The 27,735-nt window shown below is 36.1% G+C and overlaps 1 protein-coding gene across 14 annotated transcripts in view; it reads left to right on the forward strand.

The window, feature by feature from the left end:
• MYO9A (myosin IXA) overlaps positions 1-27,735 on the forward strand; it is a 289,527-nt gene that overhangs the window by 100,960 nt on the left and 160,832 nt on the right. For all 14 annotated transcript variants that reach the window (XR_011498480.1, XM_070498757.1, XM_014849679.3 and 11 more), the window contains 4 exons: positions 4,967-5,083; positions 8,152-8,286; positions 17,698-17,819; positions 23,694-23,835. Coding sequence is in view for 13 of the 14 variants with exons in the window: in XM_070498757.1 (XP_070354858.1) it covers positions 4,967-5,083; positions 8,152-8,286; positions 17,698-17,819; positions 23,694-23,835 (516 nt within the window). In the remaining variant the exon portion in view is untranslated. The remainder of the gene's footprint in view (positions 1-4,966; positions 5,084-8,151; positions 8,287-17,697; positions 17,820-23,693; positions 23,836-27,735) is intronic.

The raw sequence follows: 27,735 nt of genomic DNA on the forward strand, positions 1-27,735 counted from the left end.
GTTTTAGGACTGAGATCCTCAATTTCCCGTTGGCTGTCAGGGGCCATTCTCAGCAGCTAGAGTCTACTTGCCATTTTCTGCCGTATGTTCCTGTCCATACTATGGCAGTTTGCTTCTTCAAGGCCAGCAGGAGAATCTGATGAAAGGATTCAGTCCTTTTTAAGAGCTTTCTCTGATTAAGTCAGCTCTGCCCACAATAATCTCTGACTAAAAAATTAGCTGATATTGGGCCATAATTATATCTTTAAAGTCCCTTCGCCTTTATCATATAACATTAGATAGTTACAGGAGTGAAATGCATCATATTTACAGTCCTGCCTACACTTAAGGAGAGGGGTTATACAGAACATGTACACCAGGGTTTGGGAACCTTGGGGCCATTATAGGATTTTGTCTAACACTGCAGGCAAGAGTGAATGTGGAAAGATGAGTTTGGGGCCTGTAGTAGTACTCCTGAGGAGAAAGGTGTTTACTGCTTTGTCCAGAATGATGACATACTGATAGGGAGTAATGGATATATTTAAAAAGAAAGAAATTTAGATGGTAAAATCAACAGGACCTGGCAATGATTTGCTTAATGGGAAACGAGGAGGAAGAAGGAGATACAAGGATGAATCCTAATTTTCTGGCTTACACATCTATAAGAATATTGGTACCATTCAGTGAGATAGGAAACACTAAATGAGATCTTGTTTGGGTGGTGTCTGGTCGCATACCCAGTTGGGCAAGCTGTGCAGGATAGATTGCAGAGAAACCAAAGAAGAGACCCTGAGATGGCATACAAGACTTAAGGGTTTATTGGGTCTTTCTGGTGGGGAGTGTTCAGTGGCGGCTGGCTGGACGAAGTTGTGCACCCACTCGGGTGTCCAGTGGCAGCCAGCTGGATGGAGTTACCGCTCCCACGAGCAGAGAGAGGGTTGCTTATACAGATGGGAGCAAAAGGCTATGTGCTTGCCAAGAGGAACTGTCCTTGGTACAACTAGTGTTCCCAGGAACAGTAGCTCACATGGAAGGGCTCTGTCTTCCTTCAAGATGTGATGTTCTTTGAGTGAGATAAGTTAAGATTGGCTTGGCCAGGCCCTGGATCATTACAAATCCCAGCTGGTTGGCATCCTGCCCAGAAGAGGGCCGGAAGGACACATGGTTGTAATACAGCGTGTGGGCTATGGCCCTATACTCTACCCTCCGTGTGTCCGAATGGCCCTTACAATTTTATCATGCCATCTTCTGCAGTTTCCCTTGGGCCAGAGACATACAGGAGCATTGCAACTATGTACCACAACAGCCGTAAAGAGCACAGCTCGAATATACAAGCAATACAAAAAGGCAAGAATGCCAAAGAACTCTTTCTGCCATGGTAACCCCATGGTTGAAGAGAGAGAGACAGCTTGCTACATACCCAGCAATTGGAGTGATTTTGTAAGTCAGTAATGGTGTGTGCCCAATCAGTGAAGAAGTTGGCAGATGTTGTCCTGAGGACAAAAAGTAAGGTGTTTAGAGAGAACTAAAACAGGGAGGTCATGACTGTCCAACAAGACACACACGGTTGTAGAGGTATAGGATAAGGGAGGAACGACACTCTAGAGGGAAAGGATGACACTGCCTTGGGGAATGAATCAGAGGCCCTGGATTAGTAAGTTTGGAGGTTTTGGGTGACCTTCCCACAATAAAGGGTGTTACTGTGATATTCTGTTCTAAGTCTGTCCCCTAGGGGCTAAGAGACCACACCAGTGGGGCTCCATCTGCCAGTCCCAGGGCCAAGTGACCATGTGGGTCCCAGTAGGGAGTGCTTTTGGCAGAGGCAAAAGCAAGTTGTTCTGAGTGCTTATCTATGGTTGTAGCTTTTCTGCTTTGTGGGCTGTTGTCTGTAGATGTACTGTTGTATTGGGTTCTTGTGTGAACATCTGATATACACTAGGTCCAGTGTGTCTTTCATGTTCATTTAGTTGATCTACGGCTGTTGTTAGGCGTCTCATCCACTGGGCTAGGGTCCTATCTTCTGACCTTAATTATTTTTTCAGCAAGCCATTCGTTTGTTCCACTAGTCTCGTGGCTGTGGGGTTGTATGATAGGTGACAATGCCCATGTATGTCCATTTGGTCAGTCCACATCTGTACCTTGTGGCCGGTAAAATGTGTACCTTGGTTACTGTCGATGTCAATGGGAGTACCGTACACAGTGCAGAGGTGTTCTAGGTCTCTAGGTGGTCTTTTCTGTAGCCTGTTTGCTAGAATATGCCTGCAGCAGTCCTGTATTCGTGTTCACTCAGGTAAGGGTATATCGGCAGCCATCAGAAAGGGGCAAGGGCCTGATGTAGTCTACCTGCCAGCGTTGAGTGGGCTGATTGCCTCTGGTGATTTGGCCTGTGTCCTGGGGAGTGGCCCTGGGGTCTCAGCAAGGAAGAAGAAGGGCACGCCTGGCAGATCTGTACTATGTCAGCATTGCATAGGGGGAGGCCCCAGGCCTTGGCATTGGCCCATGAGGTCCTTTGTGTCCAGTCTTCTGGTGTAGCCACTCTGCCACTCTTTCGGCTGGCACTTCTTCCAGGAGACAGATCTGAGCTAACTCGTCTGCTTATTGGTTCCCTGGTGGCGTTGTCGCCTGATGTGCAGACTCATGGTACACTGTTACCTTCTTTCCATGGACTTGCTTCCTGGGCCTCTCAGTTCTTCTTCCCTATATTTTTCATGCCCAGGACTCCCTCTAGGCCCTTGGACATTTTTGGGGTGTCCCCATACTCATGCAGTAGGCCCTGTCTATCTAGAAGGGCTGTGACTGGCTCCCATATGAGGACACTGACCAACTTGGAATTTCCCCTGAAGATTTCCCCTTCCCATTGCCCCTAGTCTCGGTGCTCATGGGGGTTTCCTCGGTCTCCTGGCTGGTTTACCAATTGTCTGGCCACACGTCCAGTTGGGCAAGCAGTGTGGGATAGGTTGTGGAGAGTCGGAAGAAAAGACCTGGAGACAGCATATGAGACATAAGGGTTTATTAAGTCTTACTTGTGGAGAGTGTCCAGTGGAGGCCAGCTGGACAGAGTTACCACTACCACGAGTGGAGAGGGTGCTGCTTATATAGACAGGAGAACAAAAGTGCTTGCCAAGAGGGACTGTCCTTGGTGTGACCAGCCATCCCGGAACCGTAGCTCATGCGAAAGGGCTCTGTGTTCCTTCAAGACGTGATGTTCTTTGAGTGAGATAAGTTAAGATTCAGGTTGGCCAGGCCCTGGATTGTTATAAATCCCCGATGGTTGGCATCCTGCCCAGAAGAGGGCCAGAAGGACATGGTTGTAATACTGCATGTAGTCTTTAGCTGTACGGGTGGGAAAATATTAATTGATATTTGGGCTTATTGAGATTAAGCCATGATAGGCAGGACTGCATTTCAGAGAAAAGAGGCTGAAAGTCTAATACTGGGAGTAATGGGGTAACTAGGCATTTTATTGGTGCATTTTGGTATATCTGGATTCCATCTGACTATGATATTTTATAAAAATAGTACTTAATATAAACCACAAATATGTAGGTTTTAGTTTTTAATTGAATATGAAGGTCTGCCTTTTAACTAAAAATATACATTATTTATATTTATTGTGATAACTGTTATTTTTTTGTATTGTTTTTGTGTCTTATGCTTGTTTATTTAGTTTTAAAATATTTTACTTTTGCTGAATTTGATCTGATTGTCTTCATTCTTTTTTTCCCCCCTTTGGGGAAAAACAGAATGGTTATTCTGTCTATATATTCTACTATTGATATTTTAAAGATAATTTGTTGATAACTTGCTTGAGTATAGAATCCTAGGGCCACATTCCTTTTTCTCTTGGAACTTGTAAACATTTTCCTCTTTTCAAGTTTCTGCTGTTGAAGACAGAGAATTTGATACCTGTCTTCTCTTTCCTATGTAGGTAATGGTTTAGGTCATTATTTTGTGGTCTAGAAACTTGAAGCTTACAATTTTTTTTTCACTGAAATTAATCATCTATGTGACAGTTTGTAGTATTATCTTTGTTTTACAAATGTGTTCACTGTAACCTAAAAGTTTAAGTAACTTGACCAAGGTCACATAGCTAGAATAAGTAGAGAAACTGGAATTGGAAGATAATCTAGCTCTTAATCATTACCTTGTACTTCCTCTAAACTTGTGAGCAGAGATATAAATGTGTGCCTGAATATACAAGCTTCAAAATAGGTCCCTAGACTATAAATTATTAGGATTTGTACTCTTCCAAGTGCTAAGATTCACTTCTCTAAGATATGTGCCCCCTTCTTTGTTTTAGATTGTAGTACTTCCTAATTATTGAACTTACTTTAACTAATAGACTTTACTTTTTAGAACTGTTTCAGATTTACAGAAAAATTGAGCAGACAGTAGTTTTCATAAACTGGGAAAAGCTTAAAGTGAGGGAAAAAGTAAATTACGTTGACTCGATAATGAAGGAATTGTTACTCTGTCTTGGGATGGAGAAATTCTAGAGGTCACTGTGGATGACAAGCTGATGACAACCAGGAATGTAATTGTGGTGGTATTATAATTAACTTTTAAGAGTCTGACTAAAATTCTACAGATAACTGATGCCTTTTCGCTCACAGGTTTATTCCTCTGTCTGGAATACTCTTCCTGACTTTAGCTGGCAAGGTTCATTTGTTTGTAAACTTTCTATTTTACCTTCTTTACTGGGTTAAAGATATACCCCAATTTTCAGTAAAATTTTTGAATTGTGTGACCTACATTTTGTTTTCCTTATCTTTCATGGCAGTTTTAGCCTAGATTCCCTGAGTTGAACTAAATTGATGAGTATATATAGAAAACTTCGATTACAGGCTATATATATTGAGAGAAAAATTACTTTCTAATTCAGGATAGTAAGATTTCTTTCTTTCATGAGAGCAAAGCACACTTTGTTATAATATCTTAGATTATTGCCAATTTCACTTGTATTCCTAACCCTTTTCTTTCTTTTCAGGCTGTGACAGTGAGGAACTCCATGGCTAAGTCCTTATATAGTGCCTTGTTTGACTGGATAGTTTTTCGGATTAATCATGCACTTTTGAATAGTAAAGATTTGGAGCAAAATATCAAGGTAGACATACATTAGATTATTATATATTTTTCCTGGAAAACTGTTTTAGTAAAATAGTTAATACATGAAATTTAAAAACACAGAATTATATGGAATAATAAGTGAGAATCACCTTTTATCTGTATTCCCTACTGTTTCCCTCCTTATTTCTGTTTTCATTACCGTATTCAGGGACACTGTTGTTCCCTGTGTCTTTCCAGACCTTTTTTCTTATCTGCTTACATTCCTGTAGATGTATATATACAGAGTTGCTTTTAAACATAAAAATAGAATCATGCTATCTATATTGTTTCTAACTTGTGTTATTTTACCTAGTGTGTCTTGAAATATATCTAGACCTCATTATTTTTAATAATTTTCTAATATTGTATAGTATGCATGTGTACTATAAATTCTCCCATTAAAAATATATTAATTTGTCGTATTGTTATATACAATGATGTAACAAATATTCTTTGTGCACATTTCTTTAGGATAAAATCCTCAGAATGTGATTTATATACATTTATATGTGTCTATATATAATTTATGTACATTTTAAAATTTTGCTAGCTATTGCTAAATTGCTTTTCAAAAAAGACTGCACTTCCACTATTATTGTATGAAAGTACCTATTTCCCTACACCTTTACTCACAGTGGATATTATCTATTTTCATCTGCGAATCTGATAAGGAAGACTATCCCATTTTATTGCCAGTCTTTTCAATGATAGATGAACGTCAAGTATCTTCTCATGTTTTATATCTTTTATTATATTGTTATATATTTTTTCTATTTTTAAGTTGTTCATTTTGTCTTTTTGTTATTTCTTTTTAGGAGTCGTTGTGGATATTGCAGAGACTCATAGTTTGATATATATTGCAAATATTTTCTCTTGACTTTTAAGATTTGTTTATGTTGTCTTTTTGAGCTCATATGTTTTAAATTTTTTTGTGCAGTTAATTCTGTCATTCTTTTCCTTTATTGTTCTGGGTTTTATTTATGTTTCTTCCATGGAGAAGCCTCTTCCAGCCCAAGATAATAAAATATTTATTGGCATACTTTTAGAATTTAATTTTTTATGCTCAGGCCTTTTTTTCCAATTGGAATTTATTTTTTAATATGGCAGATTTTAGATATTTAACTTTAATAATTTCAAATCCATTTTTATTTCCCAACAGCTTTTATGGAATAGTCTACCTTTTCAGACTGATTAGGAATGTCATGTTTCTTACTTAATCCTATTGTCTCAAATGTAAAATTGCTTTTATATGAACTTTTCATGCTTTGAGTAAGACCACAGTTAGAAAATTAATTTTAATTGCAATCTAATTTACCACATTGACTTATTTTTGAAGATAATAATTTTCACTGTTTTTCATAAAGGCTTAGCATTAGTCAACAGAATTAATCAAACAAAATACTCTTAATGGAGACTTTTAAAAATCTCTTAACTATTTATCGCTTATTACATTGATTTGCCCAGTGTCTCTCTTAGCACCAGCAGAGAAAAGTTGTTTTTATTTAACCAAAATTGTCATACAACTGTATTTTAAGAATGAGATGAAGTAGGGGGCCAGCCCAGTGGCGCAGCGGTTAAGTGCGCACGTTCTGCTTCTCAGTGGCCTGAGGTTCGCTGGTTCGGATCCTGGGTGCGGACATGGCACTGCTTGGCACGCCATGCTGTGGTAGGCGTCCCATATATAAAGTAGAGGAAGATGGGCACAGATGTTAGCTCAGGGCCAGGTTTCCTCAGCAAAAAGAGGAGAACTGGCAGTAGTTAGCTCAGGGGTAATCTGCCTCAAAAAAAAAGAAAGAATGAGATGAGGTAGTGACAAGAATGTTGGTTTGGAGGTTTTAGAACTGAATACTCATCAACCATAGTAAGAAGTTAGAAGATAAATTCTAGAAGTAAAATATCAAGAAATAGAAGAATAAATATTTGTGTGCTATACTATTACTATTTCATACCAAATAGCTAAAAGATTTGAGTGTTGTTGACTTTAGGGAGCCGAAACTGAGGTTGAAGAAAGGATTGTTTTTTGTTATAATCCTTTTATAACTATTTAATGTGACAAACCTCGAACAATTCTTTTCTTTAAAAAATGTAATCCGTAATTTTTTTTCCTTTTTATTGAGTTCATAGTAGTTTACATTGATGTGAGATTTCAGTTGCACATTATTTCTTGTCTGTCACCATATAAGGGCTCCACTTCACCCCCTATGCCCGCCCCTGACCCCTCTTCCTCTGGTAACCACTGAACTGTTTTCTTTTGAACAATTTCTTTTTCGATAATTTTTTTTTTTTTTTTTTTTGAAGATTAACCCTGAGCTAACATCTGCTGCCACTCCTCCTCTTTTTGCTTAGGAAGACTGGCCCTGAGCTAACATCCATGCCCATCTTCCTCTATTTTATGTGTGGGACGCCTGCCACAGCATGGCTTGCCATGCGGTGCCATGTCTGCACCCGGGATCCAAACTGGTGAACCCCAGGCTGCTGAAGCGGAACATATGCACTTAACTGCTGCGCCACCGTGCCCGGCCCCTGATAAAATGTTTAACTTCAAAAAACCACATATTCTGATATCTAGTTTCGTTCCTGTCTTGCACAAGGCTGATTAAACATACTTAGCTTAGTTCCTAAAGAAGAATTCTGTTAGGATATAAAAGTTAAAATAGGACAATTATAATGTCCTCTTGGCATAACCAGGCAGAGTTAGGAGTAGCCTAGCTTTACTTAAGTAACCTTTTGACTTACCCATTCCCTTATCTCTTAGAGTTTAGGGATTTCTGAGACTGAGATAACAGGCCACTAACCCTGCTTTGCACATTTCTGTAGAGTAAGCAGTGAATTACATGTGTTAAAATTTTAGATGTATTTTTACAATTAGGATAAAAAGAAAGATGAAGATAAAGAGAACTGGAATGCTTTTTATTTGTGATGTATTTTGTTTGAACACCGGCCCTCCCAAAAATCTCCTCTGCACTGCTGTAGAACTTTGAGCATTTGTTGTTTATATTGTGGCTATTATTCATGAAATAAATTTGAGCATCTTTTTTTTAAACATAATTCTTTCCTGTTTTACAGACTTTGTCCATTGGCGTTCTTGATATTTTTGGATTTGAAGATTATGAAAATAACAGCTTTGAACAGTTCTGTATTAATTTTGCTAATGAACGTTTACAACACTACTTTAATCAGCATATCTTTAAATTGGAGCAAGTGAGTGCCTAAATGCATGTATGTTTGCCCCCTCCTACCCCTGCAGCCCCACTTCACACACAAGTTTTTGAGTCATAGTCATCATAAGCATTTTAAATCTTGTATTTCAATATGGATATTGTAGTCTTCGTATCAGTGTAAGCAAGTGACAAATCAGAGCGTAGTTGTTGAGCCGTATCATATAGAATTTCCTTTCTTATTTTTTTTATTGGCCTTAAGTAGATTTAATAATATGTGTTTGTTTGAGTGAACCTTTGAATGAAAAGATGCATGGATTTGTTTTCAAGTTTCTGTTGGTGTTGTTTATTTTTAATTCCTGCCTTGGGCCTGGCCACTGTGTGTAATGCTAAGTATGCTTGTTTGATTGGTTTGGTCTGTTAGTTCCAGGATGGGATAGAGGAGCTTGTTGATAGAATCTTGAAGCAACTCAGAGTATGGATACAAGAAAACAGAACAGTGTAGAGAGACCAAAATGGGTAACTAGATATTTCTTGTGAGAAGCTCAAATTGAGTTAGTGTAGAAAGAGTGAGACATCATTTTCCATGAGAATTCTTAGGGTAAATGCAAGGTTAAAGAAGATGTTGGTTCTTTTTCCAAGCCAAGTTGGAAGTCAGTAACGAGTTGAGATTGTAGCTCATAATTTCAGTTTGTATATGAGGACAGAAGCAGCAGCAGAGTTCACATTTGACTCATGGGAATTGATTGAGAAATGAAATGAAGAGAAAAACTACAACAGGTCTAAAACAGAAAGAAAAAAAGGATCTTCCTTATCACTGGGACTTGTTGGCCTCTGTCCTAGCTTTAAGCACCTATATTTTGCTTAAATGGTGGTAGAGACTGACTAACAGTAGCACAAACAGTGTTAGTCCTGGCCGTCTTGATGAATGCTTAAAGTTTTTAAATATATAACCTTTTAGCTAGACTCTCCAAAAGATGTTAAAAGATAGTATGTCTTGTTATAATGTTAGCTAACATTTATGTAGTGCTTGGTATTTATCAGGCAGGTACTGTTTTTATTCTGGCTTTATTACTCAAACCTTAATATTCTGGCTCCATAATTCTTGCTTTTAACCAAAAGCCGAGCTGGAATTGATCTCTTCACTCAGTCCAGTGTTCTTTTAACTAGATCATGCTAAGTTAGTATTTTTTAACTCTTGCAAATGGATATATGTGTTGGAGGAGTGGAGGAAGCATTTTGTTGACTTTGTTCTGTATTCTTTTTTTTTTTATGTTTTTTTTGGTGAGGAAGATTGGCCCTCAGCTAACATCTGTTGCCAATCTGCCTCTTTTTTTTTTTTTTTGCCTCCCCAAAGCCCCAGTACATAGTTGTATATCATAGTTTTAAGTCATTCTAGTTCTTCTGTGTGAGATGCCGCCACAGCATGGCCTCATGAGTGGTGTGTAGGTCTGTGCCCAGGATCTGAACCAGTGAACCTCAGGCCGTCGAAATGGAGCGCGCAAACTTAGCCACTTGGCCATGGGTCTGGCCCCTGTGATCTGTATTTTACAAAGTAAGGCATCAATTGCTCTGTGGATTGTTAAACAGAAGATTGGTTAAATTGCTTTTGAGGAAGAGAAATGTTCTCTTAATGGGAACTGAGATTGTTCTTACTTTTTCTAGAAGTCTAGATTAGACATGGAGGAGCCACAAGAAATAACTTGCCTAAAAACCATGTATAAAAATAAAACCTTATAGTTCTTGGAAAACATATTCAAAACTAGTAGGGGGTGGGTGATCCTTGTTTATTTGCAACCCTGAGTATCATAATTTTGGGCAATGTGGTGGAATTATGGATCAGAAGACTTAGATTGTAAGCTATATCTTTTCTTTTCTTTCAACTCTCAGTATTCTTTTCTGTAATTTGTGATGTGATGGGTGTGTTTTTGATGTAATTTATGGAAAGTTTAGAGTTTACGGAAAATTTAGAGACCTTACACCTCTTCACCCATCCCATCTGTTTTTTTTCTTCCTTTCTCTCTCTCTCCATGTTTTTCCATCTAAAATGGATTTGCTGGGAATAAAAGATTTTAAGGCAGTTTAAATATTAAGTGTTTTATTTATTTGTCTATCACTGGTACCTAGTGTGAGATGGGTACCCAGTGACTATTGGTTAAATTCAATTGAATAGAAAATCAGTTAAGTAGATAAAAATTTTTTTAAAAAGACAATAGAAATAAAAAAAGTATCAAAGATACTTTGGGAGGAAACATCTTGAAAATCCCGATTACTCATGTTCACCTCTAACTTTTCTCCAAAAGTAATGCATAGCCATATAGGATGGGAGAGAGATATAATAATTGTGATTCAGGATAAGTGCTATAATCAGATATAAGGTAAAGTTGTGATATAAAGGAAAAGTTGATAAGAAGTTCCTGAACTTCTGCGAAGATTTCCCACGTGTGATTCTGGAATCTAGTTTTGAAGAGAAGGTTGAGCTTACCAAATTGTCAGTGCAGTAAAGATATTTTAAACAATGGTAACAATATCCTTAAAACTGTGAGGCATAAAACAGCATGGCACTTTTGATGAACTGAAAATAGTTAATATAGCTAAAATACCAGATATAAAGATGGAGACATGAAGGGAGATAAGTGTGATGAAATAGCCTAGGGTCAGATAGTTGTGGGCCTTATTTGTGGTGCAGAGAAGGTTAGAATTTTTCTTTTGGAGAATGAGGAGCTATTTGAAGCATATTTAGCAGAGGGCTTGAATTGGAGCCGTGGAAGATGGACTGAAGAGAGGTGAAATGGAGGGAAGGACATGATGTATGAGCCACTTGAAGTAGTGTGGGTGAGTGATTCTGAGTCCTGAATCAATGTCTTAGTAGAGATAAGAGAATAAGAGACAGACTAAAAGAGATTTCTTTGATTTGAATATATATTTTCTATTATTTGTAACACTGCTGTCTTCTAATTTCCTTTACTTGCTCAGAATTATCCTTCAGGTCATTGATTCATCAGTAAATTGAATAACAGTTGTGTGTGAGGCACTGTGCTAGGCTTTGAAGATAGAAAATTTAGAGTGTAAAGATCTTATCGGAGGACTTCATAATCTAGTGATTCTTTCTTTTGTCTATCCCACTTCTGGAGATGTCAGACTGGGAAATTTTTACCAAACTTGCCTTGCAGAACAGTTAAAAAAACTGGACAAAATATATTTGAATGCACTAAAGTACCTTCAAATAAGTGAAGTTTTACAGGGCTTAGTGCTATAAGAAGTTAACCCAGGGAGATGAGCCCAACATTTGGGGACTGCTTTGTTTCTGGAGACATTTCTCTGTTCTGGTAGAGGGCTACTGATTTTGAAAGAGCCAGACTTTGAGAATCTGAGAACTGTAACAGGGTTTTCTCTAGATTTAAGAATAAGGAGGTGCTCCCTGTTAACTTCCACAGGATTTAGGTAGAGGCCTCTAAAGGTTATATCTTAGGAGTAAAGGTAAAACAGAAATAGATCAGGCATCATAGGGGCTGAAGCCCAGTTTAAAATCATCTCAGTTTCTGATTGGGTTAAAATAGCATAGAATTTGTAGTGTTCTTAGCCACCTGTCAAGAGCAAATTTAATCTCCAGCAGAGGAAGAGATCATCCTAGTGCTGAAATTACCTCTGTAGTTTTTTCAAATAGAAGATCCAGCATTCAAATTTTTAACAGAATTTTTTTTTAAAGACATATAGGAAGGGAAACCAACATGAATGAAAACCAACAGAAAGGAGACAATAGACAGTATCATAGGGGATTCAGATAATGATGTTGTCAGACATGAACTTTAAAGTAACAATGGTTTTAAGAAATTTTTTTGGAAAGTGGTATTTTTATTAAAGAACTACAAACTGTTAAAAAAAAAAAAATCCTGGGGGCCATCCCCATGGCTGAGTGGTTAAGTTTGCGCACTCTGCTTTGGCCACCCAGTGCTTCACCAGTTCAGATCCTGGGTGCGGATGTGGCATGCTCATCAGGCTGTGCTGAGGCGGCGTCCTACATGGCACAACCATAGGCACTCACAACTAGAATAGACAGCTATGTACTGGGGGGCTTTGGGGAGAAGAAGAAGAAGGAAAAAAAAACCCAAATTTAGGAAAATCTAGAGCTAAAAAATAGAGTAAAATTAAGAACACAATGATAGTTTTAAATAGTTAGTTAGATAGAGCTTAAGAGAAAATTAGTGACTTGGAAGATAGGCCAGAAGAAAATACCCAGCCTGATGGATAAAGGTAAAAAAGGAGAATAAAGATAGTATAAGAGACATATGGGGGTATGATGAAAAGGTCTAACATATATGTAACAGGAATTCTGTAAAGATGTATATGAGATAAAGAAAGAGAACAAAATAGAAGCCATATTTGAAAAGGTGGTGGTTGAGAACTTCCCAAAACTTAAAACGCAAACCAAAAAAGTCCGACAAGCACACATTTGAGAAGCTCTAAGAATCTAAAGCATGAAGTACAAAGACAACCATATGGTAAACCAAAGCCAAGCAAAAAAAAATCTGAGAAGCAGCCAGAGTGGGGGTGAAAACAGTACCCTTAAAGAAACAACAATAAGACTAGAAGTCAGTCTTTCGGGGGAAACAGTGGGTGTCAGAAGACAGTGGGGTATTTTCCTTAAAACCGAAGTATGTTATTTGGACAGTTTCTAAATTATCCCCGTTTTAGCTCAGAGAGTCAGGAATGAATGAAGAGTAATAAACATTGTAAAAAAGTAGGTGAATCTAAATTGAATATTAACTAAATTAGGCAAAGGTAAAATACCTTTTGTTGTTTAATGTTTATGTTAAACTAAAATACATGAGTATGATAGCATTCAATTCAGGAAGGGATTACATGGAATTTAAAGTATTCTAAGATCTTTGTATTAAATGCCAAGTGGTAGAAGATTTTTTTCTGTTAGATATTGATAAGTTAAGGATGTATATTATGATTTTAGGATAACCACCAAATAGTAAAAGAATATAGAATTGTCAAGTTAATATAGGGAGTAAGTAGAGTAAAAACAACTCTAGTAATCCAAAAGAAAATGAGAAAGAAGAATAAAAGCAATACTAAGAAAGCAGGACAAATAGCAAATGGTAAGATGGTTGATTTAATCCCACAACTATCACTGATTGCGTTAAGTATAAATAGATTAATTGCTCCAGCTAGAAGCCAAAGGTTGTCAGACTGGATATAAGACAAAACTAAATTGCTGCTTATGAGAAAGACACTTTAAACATGAGCATACAGAAAGGTTAAAAGTAAAAAGATGGAAAAAGATTTAGCAAACAACAAAAAAAGAAGTGGTATAGCTGTATTAGTATCATATTTTAAGCACTGCTAGAAATAAAAAGGAATATTTGATAATGCTATAAGAATCAGTTCATCAGGAAGTATATAATTCAGAATTTATAGGTACCTAACATTGCCTCAAGGTATATAAAACACAAGTTAATGACTAAAAAAGAAACATATTTTTGCAATTTTGGTGGAATATTTTAACATACCTTCCTGAATATCTGATAGAATAAGCAGGCAAAAGAATTAGTAAGGATATAGCAGATTTAAAACACCCAGAGGGTGAGGGTGGGTGCTTTTGTGGATACCTAATCCTGCCTGCCCTTCAGGTCAGAATGCCAGTTTCCCTGGGCCTATGGTCTGTATCAAATAAGGACCTAGAAGAATTTTAAAGCAAAGACTTACTTGACATATGTAGATAACTGCAAAAACTTTATAAAATTTGTTCATATACTGGACCATAAAACAAGGGTCAACTTTCAAAGGATCAAAATCACACAGATTTTAATACCATAATGAAATTATGCCAGAAACCAAAAGAAAAAAAGATGACTGGAAAATATTTGTATGACTAAAAATTAAGAAATGTACTTCCAAGTACCCTAGAGGTTGAAAAATTAGAAAATGCATTGAACTTAATGAACGTTACATATTAAAACTTGTAGAATGTGTCTAAAGTTGTATTTAGAGGAAGACTTTATAGGTGTTAGAACGTTTTAAGGTTGAACAGCAATGATCTAAGTATCCCTTGCAACAAATTGGAAAAAGATCAGCAAACTGAAGTGAAGGAAAGAAGAAAGAAGTAAATAATAAAGATAAAAGAGGAAGTTAAATAAAAGCAAAAACAAATATACCATGGGAGAGGATCAACAAAGTCAAAAGTCATACTTTGAAATGACTAATAACGTTGATAAACCCCTCAAGAAATTCATCTGAGTGAGAGACAGAGACAAAGACAAAGGGACATAACCAGACTTCCAATGATAACCAGACTTCCAATGATAAATGTCATTGTGGATCCTACACATATTAAAAAGATAATAGGATACACTAAACAACTTTATGTCCATAAGTAGACTTGTCAAATGTTATGAGAAAAAACTTTGCAAAACTGACACAGAAGAAATACAAAATCTGATTCTATAACTATTAAAGAAACTTGATATCTGATTAAAAACCTTTGCATAAAGAACATTGTAAGCCAAGATGGCTCTATTGGTGAATTCTACCAAGATTGAAAGAAGAACTATCAGTTTGACATAAATTCTTATGTGGACTAGAATAAAAGGGGACGATTCTCAATGCTTTTTAGGGGGCCAGGATAACATTGATATCCAGATCTGTCAAGGATATTTTTAGAAGTGGAAATTAATGTCAGTTTCGCTCATAAACATAGATTCAAAACTTCTAAACACTTATATTAGCCAACTAAATCCAGCAAGATACGTAAAAAGATAATATGTGAGAACCAAGTGGAATTTTTTCCCCACTGTGTGTTACATCTAACCAGTAATCAATTTAATTTATCTATAAACAAAACGAAGAAAAAAAACTCATAGTGCTCTCAATAGAAGTATAGAAAGCGTTCGACAAAATGACACATCCATTCATGTTAAAAGAAAAAAAAGCCTTAGCAAACTAGGTTTGGAGGGGACTTTCTGATAAAGGGCATTTACAAAAAACCTACAGTTAATGTTATACTTACTGGAAACAGACTGAATGCTTTCCCCCTAAGATTGGAACAAGGCAAGGATGTTTCTTAAGAGTTTTTTTATCATGAACATAGGCACATGAGGGCATCCAAATGGGTAGTAAACATAGGAGAGTTTTCACTTATTAGTCATTAGGGAAATTAAAATTAAAACCGCAGGGAGATACCCCTCGGCATTCACCAGAATAACTAAAATGAAAAAGACCGAAAATACAAGTATAAGATACTATGCACAGGCAAGTCCCATACACTGATGGTAGGTGCATAAATTGGTACAGCCACTTTAGAAAGCTGTTTGGCAGTATCTGCTGAGGTTATACATGTGTAGTTTGTAAGCCTGTGTTTTCTCAACATGTGTATAAATACACGCCGGAAGTTTTGTGCAGAAATGTTCATAATGACATTATTTTTAATGGCCAAAAGTTGGGAATAATTGTAATGTCTATTAATAGTACTATGGGTAAATAAATTGTATATAAATACTCTATAGCTTTGGTTCTCAAAGTGTTATTCTTCCCTTACTGTCCCTTTCTGGTAGCATCAGCATTACGTAGGAACTTGTTAGAAATGCAAATACCGGACCCCACCCTGTTCCTACTTATTCAGAACTTCTGGGCATGGGTCCTAGCAGTCTGTGTTTTAACAAGCTCTCCGTAATTCTTTTGTACATTAAAGTTTGAGAACTGATGCTCTTTAGTAGATTTTGGCATGCTTTTTCTGTAAAGGACCAGATAAATAAGTCTTTTGGGTTGTCTAGGCCCTATGGTCTCAGCTTTGCTGTTATATTGAGAAAGCAGCCATAAATAATGCATAAATGAGGGATTCTGGTGTTCCACAACCCGTGTTCTACAGCAGTTAAAATCAATGAACTTTAGATGCATCCTACAAGATGGATGTGTCTCTGAAATATAATGTTGAATAAAAAGAAAAAAAGCCAGATGAAAAGAGTATGTATTGTATGATTCTATTTATATAATATTTATAGACAGGCAAATCTTTTCAGTGGTATTAGAAGTTGAGATAATAAACTTTGGGCAAGAATGTCTGAATTGTCATTGGGAAGAGGGGATGAGGAGAGATTTTGGATTGCTGATAATGTCTACAAACATCCATATGCCTGTACTGTCTAGTACGCTTTTGATCCATGCTACAAGAAAAAAGAAAGAGAAAAATAAATCTTGCCTACTGCCACTTGGGGTGACCTTTACATAGCAATTACTTACTTGTGAAATTGTTAATTAAAAGGAAAGAAATAAGCATTTACCTTTCCCAATTAGAGTAACTATAGTTTATACTAAGGCCCATTTTTCTTTATAGGATAATAATACTACTAAAAAATGATAAATTACAAAATCACGATTTTGCAAAACCACCATTTTGCAGAGAAGTGTGCAAGTGTTATCAGTGAATACTAAAACCATCAGGTGAACAGGATATTTACGTGGTGCCTAAATATCACTGCAGTGTAGAGAATTATCTCTTTTAGATTGTCAGAGGCATCTTTCTGAAAAACAGTTTAAAAGTATAAGCATCACAGGGATGAGTAAAAGAATATTTCCCAGGACAAAGAAAAAGTAAGAAATAATGGGGGCTTCATGAAGGGTTTTGAGTAGTTACTTAAGGCCTGAGCTTTGAGTTTTTTAATCTTGGAATTTGAAACCCCCACCTCCACCCCTTTTTGGGAAAATATGCTAAGGGTTTTATTTTGCCAAAATTAAGTATGTATGGATTCCATGTGATTTATATCAGTGATTACTGGAGGTGATGGTTTTCCACTTTCCCCAGACATTGTTTCATTAAATTCATTGCTGATCATCTGACAAATAGTCCTTTTTGATGGCTTAAAGTCATGTGGGAGAGATTAGGCTTCTTCATATTATTTATTTTTATTTTTTTTGCTGAGAAAGATTCACCCTGAGCTAGCATCTTTTGCCAATCTTCCTCCTTTTGCTTGAGGAAGATTCACCCTGAGCTAACGTCTGTGCCAATCTTCCTCTACTTTGTGTATGGGTGCTGCCACAGCATGGCTGCTGACAAGTGATGTAGGTCTGTTCCTGGGAACTGAGCCCAGGCTGCTGAAACGGAGCATACCAAACTTAACCACTAAGCCATGGGACCAGCCCCTCTTCGTTTTATTTTTTCTTAGTGCAGTCATCAGATAGTGTGGCTAAAACAAATCAGCCCTCAATTTTGATCTGAATGGTATCCCAAATAGGATTTGAATAAAAAATTTTGATTGCATGTTAAATAAGACAGACATATATTCTATCAGGATTTTATACAACAAATTATACATTATTTTATTGTCTGGATTATTGATTCAAAAGAGAAAAGTTAGACTATTCTTTTAAGCCTGGTAAAAGCTTTTTAGCCTTTATTATCATATATCTGTTATTTTCTGCAAGATGAATAAGTTGTTAATTTATTTCCTAGGAGGAATATAGAACTGAAGGTATCAGCTGGCACAATATAGATTATATTGATAATACTTGTTGCATAAATCTTATTAGCAAGAAACCAACAGGACTGCTCCATCTTTTAGATGAAGAAAGCAAGTGAGTATGATTCTTTTCAATTTTGTTATTGGCCATTTGGGCTTTTCATGTCTTCTGAAGTCCTAAACTTTCTTCTTACCTTATTAAATAAAGAGCCAAAGTTTCCCTTGTTTGCATTTTTTGCATGTGTTTTTGTGTTTCTAGGAAAATTGGATAGACTTCACTTCTAAACTCATTTTTCCTTAAGTTTTTCCAGATTTCTTCTACAGAGTCACTTTGATGTTAAATTTGTTGCCATTTTGTTGTCGTTAAGTGTTCCTCTCTTCTTGAATTGAGTTTCAGATATGATATCTATTTGCAGTTTTCAAATTTAGCAGAAAAGAATATCATTATAGATTAGTGATGTCTGCCATGTCTGTGCAGGTGATAAGTGGCAATATATGCCAATTGTTTGCCATTTCTTGTCAACACTGTTCAATATATCAAACTTATATATAAGCTTTAGAAATAAAGATTCATATAGCATCCTCCAGAGTGTTCTCAGTGCTCTATAAAGTATTTATAGTTAAATTATCCTAAGAGATGGCAGATCTGGAATTGAAGAAATCAAAGTGATGGAGTATTAGTAGGTTTTCTCTGGCTCTTTAATAAAGTACTTAGAAATTGAATTAGGTCACCTGATTCCCAGCTTAATATTTACTCATTAAACTAGAATATAAAATACTGGGGATTTAATATCATAGGTAGGATGACCATACATCAGGTTTGCATGGGAGAATTTAAAGTTTATGCCTGTTGTCCAGTTTAGTTATCCTGGATTGTATGGTAAGTTATATGTCACACGATTAATATGCCATAAATACTCATAATTGTTACATAGATATATAATATGGAGGAATGCCAAATATATTAGTAAGGAGACTGCTAACAGTTACATCTACCCACTCTATCACCAGGGTGTATTAATCTAAATGAGTAAAAATGTGGTTAACACAAAAAATATTTTAAGTTTGTGTCCGAAGTTGGGTAGAAGTTTCTTGTATTGCTGTATATGCCCTGAAACATATATATCTCTTATAAAATGATAAGGTTAGTGGTTCTTAACTTTGTGTGCATACCTTAGCTCAGGTGTACTTTATTTCTGGAAAGCTTCAAAGATCTTGATATTTATTGTTGAGAATGGTTGTGGCTGATAATGAAATGATAAACAGTTCTTTTTTTTGAACTATTTTATGGTAACAAAAGAACAAAAAAGTTTAAGCAATTTGAGAAAAAGGTCATATAGGCAGTAAATGATGGACTAGAGATTCAAAACCTCCAGATATTTCTGACTAATAAACTTGTACTTTGAAGTATTATCCGACATTGCTTCTTCCATAATACTTAGGCTATATAGTCAGAAGTTCAGGATGTATCCCATCTTTATTAAGTACCCTCAGCAAATCTTTTAGTATCCTTGGTCCTCGGTTTTCTTGCTTGCAAAAAGAAAATGATGATGATAAATGATAGTGCTCTCTGCTGTGTGTCTTAAGGAGGTTGTGAGCAGCAATTGAGATAGTGGATATATAATTAAAACTTTAATAGAGCAAAAGGATCTTGTTTGGCCTGTCATTCTTTAAGCAAAATTTCATTGAGTCTACATCTTATACAGAGACTGTATTTTTCTGGTCAGTTGCTACTTCACATAGATATAAATGTTGCCTTTTTATATCACATTTATATGATAAATATATGAAATGGATAGTATTTGAATGCACATAAATATGCCCATTTATATCACATAGATATAAGTGAAGAGAGTGTCATCTCTTTGTTGTTACCCAGAAGCTTCTGGGGTTAAGCCTTGTGGCCAGAAATTACAGGGAGACAGATTTTGGCTCAGTATAAGGAAGAACTTTCTAATCATTAGAGCTGATTACAAGTTGCTTCATAAAGTAATGAAATTTCCCATTATAGTAATTATTTTGCATCATCTGTCAGGATATTGTTGTAGGTTGGAGACTGGACTGAAAAACCTCTTAATCATCCCTTCAATTATATTTCTATGTTCACTCTTCCATAAAAATTTTTAATAAATCATAATATTATTTTCATCACTTTATGAGTTAGTCCTATTGTTATTACCTCCCCTTGTAAATAGACCACTTTTGTCTCTATGCTTTAACATCACAGAAGATGCAAAGGCATGAAATATTTTCCCTCTGCCATGTACCTTTATAAAGAGAAACTGAAAATAAATTAGTCATATTTAGGAAGAGCTATTTTGTGAATCACTTAAACTGAGTATTTTTTTCTCTAAAAAATATTTTGTTCTATAAAGAATATATAATATGAAATATATTCCTAGTGGTGTTCCTACTTCATTCAGTGTGTATATAGTGTATCAGATGGATGGGTTTGAAGTCAGAAGTCTTGTTTAATCTTGTCTCTGCTCTCTACTGGTTGTTTGACCTTGGGCAAGTTACTTAAGCTAGATTCTAAAGGATGCAGTGTGGAATTTAGAAAGGAGAAATAGTGTAAGCAAATTTAGGTATCAATAGGATGTTCATACCTATAGTACTTGAAGCGTAATATGCTGACAGTTCTGGCCGGACCTTGAAGCTTGTTAGAAATGCGTAATCTCAGACTTCCACCCCAAATGTTTGAATCAGAAGCTGTATTTTAACAAACTGAAGTTAAGATCAGGGCATTCATTTAGGACAGCATTTTGTCAGTCTTGCCTGCTCATAAGAATTCCCTGAGGAACTTGTAAATATTACTGACATGTCACTACCCTAGCATCAATTCACTAGAATCACTGGAGGTGGGGTCCAGGCATTGGTATTTTTGAAAGCTCCAGAGGTACTTCTTATATGCATAGCAACACTAATCTAAGGCTACCCTTGCAGATAGCCTTTGGAGAACACTAGATGAAGAGCTTTGAAATGAGCAATAATGTCTGATTTCCCTCTGCCATGTACCTGTAAAGAGAGGTTGAAAATGTTCTAAAGTCTTGCTTGATAATGTAGTATGTATCTATAAATGTTTCTTGAATGCAGGACATGTGAGCTTACTTTCCATCTTTCCTTGTTTGGAATAAAAACTGTTCTCACCACTCTGGAAAACAGTATGGAGGTTCCTCAAAAGTTAAGAACAGAACTACCATACGATCCAGCTATTCCACTGCTGGGTATTTATCCAAAGAACATGAAAACACGAATGTATAGAGATACATGCACCCTATGTTCATTCCAGCATTATTCACGATAGCCAAGACTTGGAAACAACCTAGGTCCCCATCAAGGGACGAATGGGTAAAGAAGATGTGATATATATACCCAGTGGAATGCAACTCAGCCATAAGAAACGTTGAAATCCAGCCATTTATGACAACTTAGATGGTCCTTGAGGGTATTATGCTAAGTGAAATAAGTCAGAGACAGTCAAGTATCATGTGATCTCACTCACAAGTAGAAGAGAACAACAACAACAAACAAACACATAGAGACAGAGATTGGATTGGTGGTTACCAGAAGAGAATGGGGGAGGGAGGGGGGCAAAAGCGGTGACTAGGCACGTGTGTATGATGATGGACTGTAATTAGTCTTTGAGTGGAGAACATGATGTAATCTGCATAGGAATCGAAATATAATGATGTACACCTGAAATTTATCTAATGCTGTAAACCAGTGTTACCGCAATTTAAAAAAAAATCATAAAAATAAACAAATAAAACTGTTCTCATGTCTGTCCTTCTTCCTTTGAAAATTTCCTGTCTCCATTTAAAAGTAAGAGAAAAATAAATCACAAATTTTTCAATTACTCTGAGGATTAGAAGGTAAATAAACCCTTATCTAGAGACAATGAGGTGAGCATCCTTCCTGAAGGGAAGCATTCTGCTGTAGAGTAGTGAGGCCTAAGTTTCCAGAGGTTGGGTTGGTCTATGCCTAGGAGCCTGGATTCCATCTCTTTGGGTGATCATAAATTTTTCTGAGTAGAGGAGGCACATGATTAAAGCACTATTGTGAGACAATTTATTTTGATACTTTGGTGACTTGAAACAGGGTTAGATTAGAATCACTGAGGCTGTAGAGGCTGTTGCTGTATTCTCTGTTTGAAATTGTAAGGGTTGTAATCTATTCTAGAATGGCTTTAGAGTTCTGGAATGGAGAGGAGGAGCTAGATGGTAGAGGTGTTTTAAAGAAGGGATAGTATTTGAATGCAAAAATAGGCCTAGGTGACTAGGAAAATGGCAGTTTGGGCAACATAAAAACGTAGATGTCAGTTAGTGTTAGATGTTTTTACTAGAGTTATTTAATTATAGTAGCACTGTGATACTACCTTATATTCATTTTATGGGTTAGGAAACCAGTTGTTAAAGAAGGTTACTTAGTTTGCCCAAGGTCACAGATAGAACTGGTAATCTGAACTATGACTATCTGACACCAAAGGCTATCCTTCCTGATTCCAATACATACTATGGATTATTTTTGTTGTAATTTTGGAATCCTTTTTACACCTTAGATCTTGTATTCAGCCTCTTTATAACTTCATGTCACATTATTTCTTAAAATTCCAGCTATTAAATGAAACTATTCTCTGAAAGATGACTTGCTCTCTCCTTTTTCTGTTAGCGATATTTCCTTTATTTGAAACTCCTCCCAACCTTTAATTCTAGCGCATAATTGCCTCCTACATCTTCTGTTAACCTTTTTGTTATTTCCAGCCCCTAGTGATTTTTTTTTTCTTCTGTACTTTTATGTTTCTGCATTTGCTGTTATGTAATTATCTCAATAAATATTATTTGATTCTTGAACGTGAAAAGCTCATCAGTGAGTACAAACCCATTGATGTATATTTGAAATAATAATAGAAAAATATATAGGAACTTGTATAGGTAAGAGACTTACTACTTAATTTATATATGAAGTAGTAGGAAAACAAAAAATGACTGGATTTAAAGGAACTGTCCAAATTGAGATATCATTCTCTTTTTGGAAGTTCTTGGCCCTGTTGACCTTAAACAGACAGCTAGTTATTTTTCCAGCAAAAGTGGGTTTATTGGGGATCAGCAGCGAAATACAATTCAGAGTCTGCAACCATGGCAAACTATGTGAGAGTCTCCCTCAACAAGGAGAGGAGAAACTCTTATATAGGGGAAGAGGAAGTTGAGAGGTCTGTTATAAACAGAGTCCATTGGAGGAATTGAGAGCTCCATGTCTAGTAGCTTTTCATTGGCTGAGTTTGTGAGTCTTTCATGGCCTGAACCTGTTCCTGTTGGACTGTGCAGTCATCGATGTAGAATGTGAGAACTCCCCTTTTTGGCCTCCTGACTCCAGTTTAATGAGGTTTCTGTTTATTAATTTTCACAGCTCCAAAAACATGCGAGTTAGTTTTTATTATTCTACAGGTTTTACGGTAGTATAGCACCATGCAACCTAAGCCGACTGTCTAAAGACCTAAATTAGTTTCTGTTCTACTATTAGCAAAATGTGCATTTAGGCAAATCACAACTTTTGATCCCTCATCTATAAAATAGGAACACCAATTCTTGTTATACTCGCTTTTAACCTTGTTATGACAGTTAATATAGGTGAAACTCTTTGTAATTTGCTAAATGTGTTAGATGGCAATGTAATTATAATGTTAGTTTTTTTTTTTAAGATTTTATTTTTTTCCTTTTTCTCCCCAAAGCCACCAGGTACATAGTTGTGTGTTCTTAGTTGTGGGTCCTTCTAGTTGTGGTATATGGGACGCCGCCTCAGCATGGCTCGATGAGCGGTGCCATGTCCGCGCCCAGGATTCAAACTGACGAAACCCTGGGCCACCTGCAGTGGAGCGCACGAACTTAACCACTCAGCCACGGGGCCGGCCCCCCTATAATGTATTTTTTTAAAAAGAGTGTATTAAGTGCTGCATCTTTCTTTACTGTTTTTGTTTTTGTTTTTAATTCAGCTTTCCACAGGCTACAAATCAAACACTGCTAGACAAATTTAAGCATCAACATGAGGAGAACTCTTACATTGAATTTCCAGCTGTGATGGAACCTGCTTTCATCATAAAGCATTATGCCGGGAAAGTAAAATATGGAGTAAAGGTCAGTAAATTTCTCATTGGCTATGCCTACAGGGCAGAGATGTGTTCTTGACTATATCACCATCCCAGTTACAATACCCTCTCTGTAGTTTGTGGAGGCTCTTGATCAGTAACAGTTGGAGACATTTTATAAGGATATTACTAAAATTCAGGTTCTAACTTGCATTATATTACTGTCTTAGGTGATGTTTCTGTTGCTTCCCTCTTATAGATAACCCTGATGCTAGTCCATTCTAATGGCCTTTTTAGATCTTAAGGAATAAATTGCATCATTATGTCTTAAACTCACTAGTTCATCTAGATAGTTTGTTGAATTTTTCTCTTCTCTACATCCCTGAGACCTGACAGAGGCTTCATGTCTTCATGCACCATTAGGTGTTTGTGAACTTGTACTCCTAAAGAACATATTGAAACCCTTTAACTCCTGTGGAAGGGAATCTTCATAATTTTGTCCATTTCTTGTTTGTAATTCATGAGCCCATTACCCTTCAACCTTTGATGTTTCAACTTGTCATTTAAGACAATTTCCCAGGCAAGGCAGTGATGATATGGGGAATAGTTGAGCAGTATGTTTTCTCCTGCGCCTTGAGATGAGAGTCAAAATTAAGATCACTTATTCATTTATTACTGATTCATTTATTCAGTAAGTGTTTATTAAACAAAGAGCATGTGTCAGACCCTGTGCTTGGTGTTTGGAATGATCTAGTGATAAAGTAGATAGATGTGTTCCTTGCTCTCCATATATACATATACATGTGCATGTGTGTATAATATAGATAAATGGAACTGTGTGCTATAAATAAATGAGTGGGTTCTATGAGGGAAAGTAGCGAAATGTGGGTTTTGAATTTGGAGATCCCTGAACACCTCTCTGAGAAACTTAAATTTTGAGAGATGGCCTGAAATAACATTTACTTGGTGAGGAGTTGAGATGATGAATATTCTGGGCCATGAGATAGGAAAGAATTTAATATGTTAAAATAATTGAGAACAGGTTTGTGTAACTAGATTATAGTGAGCAGGTGGCATGAAATGAATTCAGAGAATGGATAGCAAATTAGTTCTTCAGGGCCTTTAGACCAGGTTAAAGGAGTTTGGGTTTTGTTGAAATTATAACAGGGAGCCATGAAAATATTTTAAGCAGAGGATGTAAAAAATTTGTGTTTTTAAAAGATTTTTTTGATTACTTTGAGGAGAAGGCATAGCAGAGGATGAGTGTGGAAGCCAGGAGATCAATTAGGTAGCTGTTCTTAATAGTTGAGGTGAAACGTTAAAGTAAAGTGAACTACAGGGGTGGCAGTAGAGATGGAGGAGGTCTGAATGATTATGAGATATATTTTGGAGGTATAATCAGTTGACCTTATTGATGGATTCTTAGTAAATAAGTGACTTCTGGCTGTAGCTGGTGGGTGAATTTGAGGTGCTGTTTCCTGAGATGAAAATGACAGGAAGGAACAGATTTTAGAACAAACATTAAGAATAACAGTGTGTAGAATGGTGGTTACCAGGGGCAAGAAGGTGGCGGAATTGAGGAGATGTTGGGCAAAGGATACAGATTTGCAGTTAGAAGATGTAGTAAGTTCTGAAGATTTAATGCACAGCATTGTGATTATAGTTAACATGATTATAGCATTGTCTTCAAAGTTGTTAAGAGACCAGATCTTAAATATTCTTGCCACAAGAAAGAAATGATAATTATATGACTTGATGGACGTGTTAGCTAGTGTTACAGTGGTAATCATATCGCAATATATAAATCTATCAAATCAACATGTTGTATACCTTAAACAATGTTAATATGTCGATTTTATCTCAATTCTAAAAGAAGATTTAAAAAAATAGTTTAAAACAAAAACAAAAAACTTGAGCTCTAAAATCACATAGTGAGATGCATCAAGTACACAAATCTAAAGTATACAGATTTTGTTTGTGCCTCTTCCCAGCTCATTCTCCCCAACCCAAAGGTAACCACTATCCTAATCGTCAAAAGTTATATCTACCTACTGACTTCAATTCAATATATATAAACCAAAAAGAGCAGAAGTAGAACTAGAAAAATCTATCCTCATCATTGTAGATTTTAATAATATCTCTCAGTAACTAACAGAATAAGCAGACACAAAATCAATTAAAACAGAAAAATTGAACAGCATTATTAAACAACTGACCCAATTGGCATATCATCAAGATAACTAGATAGTCTTTGGATATTTAGAAATTAAGCAAATTCTTCTATTGTAACCCATGAATCAAAAAAGAAATCACAATTAAAATGATAATATTTTGAATGGAACATTAATGAAAATACAACATATCACAATTTGTAGGGTGCATTTAAACAATGACTTATAACTTTAAATGCATATAATAGAAAGGAAGAATGGTTGAAAAGTAATTATCTAAACTTCCATGTCAAGAAACTAGGAAAAGAACAGCAAATTAAACCCCAGAAAATTAGAAGAAGGAAATAATAAAGGGAAGACAAAAAATGAATGCAATAGAAAGCAAACATATAATAGAGAAATTAACAAAGCCAAAAGTTAGTTCCTTAAAAGGATAACAGAAAATAATATGAGTAAAAGGTAATGGAAAGTAACTAATAATAGGAAAAAAGAGATTCACAAGTTATAAATATCAGAAATGACAAGGGGGGCTTAACTGCATACCCTACAGATATTAAAAGGGTATGAACATACTTTGCTAGTAAATTTGACAACATAGATAAAGTGGAAAATTCCATGAAAAACACACATTACCAAAACTGACACCAGAAGATATATGAAAACCTGAAAATCCTGTGTCTGTTAAATAATTTGAATCAATTTTAAAACTTTTCCACAACGGAAATTCCAGGCCCACGTGGTTTCTCTGGTGAATGCTTCCAAACATTTAAGTAATAACTAGTCTTACACATTCTCATGCAAGTTTGAGATTCTTTTAAGATGTATAAATGGATCTCAGACATAACAAGAAAGATCTAATTTGGGCCTCATCATATAGATAGTGTTTAAAGCCAAAATTATGGTTGAGATCACCTGATGTAAGATGATTGAGTGAAAAATATAAGAGTACACAAGATAAAACCATAAGAATCTCCAGTATGGAACCAGCAGTGGGGATTAAGAAGGGGCAGCACATGAGGTAAGTAGTAAATCACAAAATGTGTTATAGAAACCAGGAGAAAAGAGTTTCAAGAAGAATAATGTGATTTGTTTATGACATGTACTTAAGAAATCTAGAAATATGAAGACAGAGAGATGAGAGCATTACATTTGAAAAATGAAGGTCTCTGTCAACATTTGACAATCATCATGGAAAAGAATTTTAGAATAGGATGGGATGGTCTTTGGAGTAGGGCAGACCGGTGTTTCATTTCCTGCCTCAGTACTTTGGCAAGCTTCTTTACCTCTCTGTTTACTTATCAGTAAAGTATGATTTATAATTGATTCTACTTTATTTAGAATTGGGTAAATTGTGTATAGTGCTTAACTTAGTGCCTGCCATCTTGTCTGCCCTTGGAAGGTGTTAATTGATGATGATGGTGATGGTGGTGGTGGTGACAACGATTTGGATTTGAAAATTCTTACTCAGTTTTGTTAACTTTTATAATACATACTTTTGCTCAGAGGGTATTTAGGGACAAGCTAAAGACCAAGACTTCTGGCTTGTTTCCCCTTTTTCCCTATTCTCAGGAGAACAATGGAGAATTAGGAAAGGAAAGCCCTAAAGGTAATAGGATGAATCCAAGCTGTCTTCTGGACATGAGGGTAGATGATGTCATACAGTCACACTCCTCATAGAATTCTGAGTTAGAGTTGTTCTATGAAGCTACACCAACATGGAGTGATTTACTCGCCAAGTTTTAATCCTTCCATCTAGGTGTGGTTGTAATGCCTAAACA

Source organism: Equus asinus, chromosome 2, assembly GCF_041296235.1.
Source record: "Equus asinus isolate D_3611 breed Donkey chromosome 2, EquAss-T2T_v2, whole genome shotgun sequence".
NCBI lineage: Eukaryota > Metazoa > Chordata > Mammalia > Perissodactyla > Equidae > Equus > Equus asinus.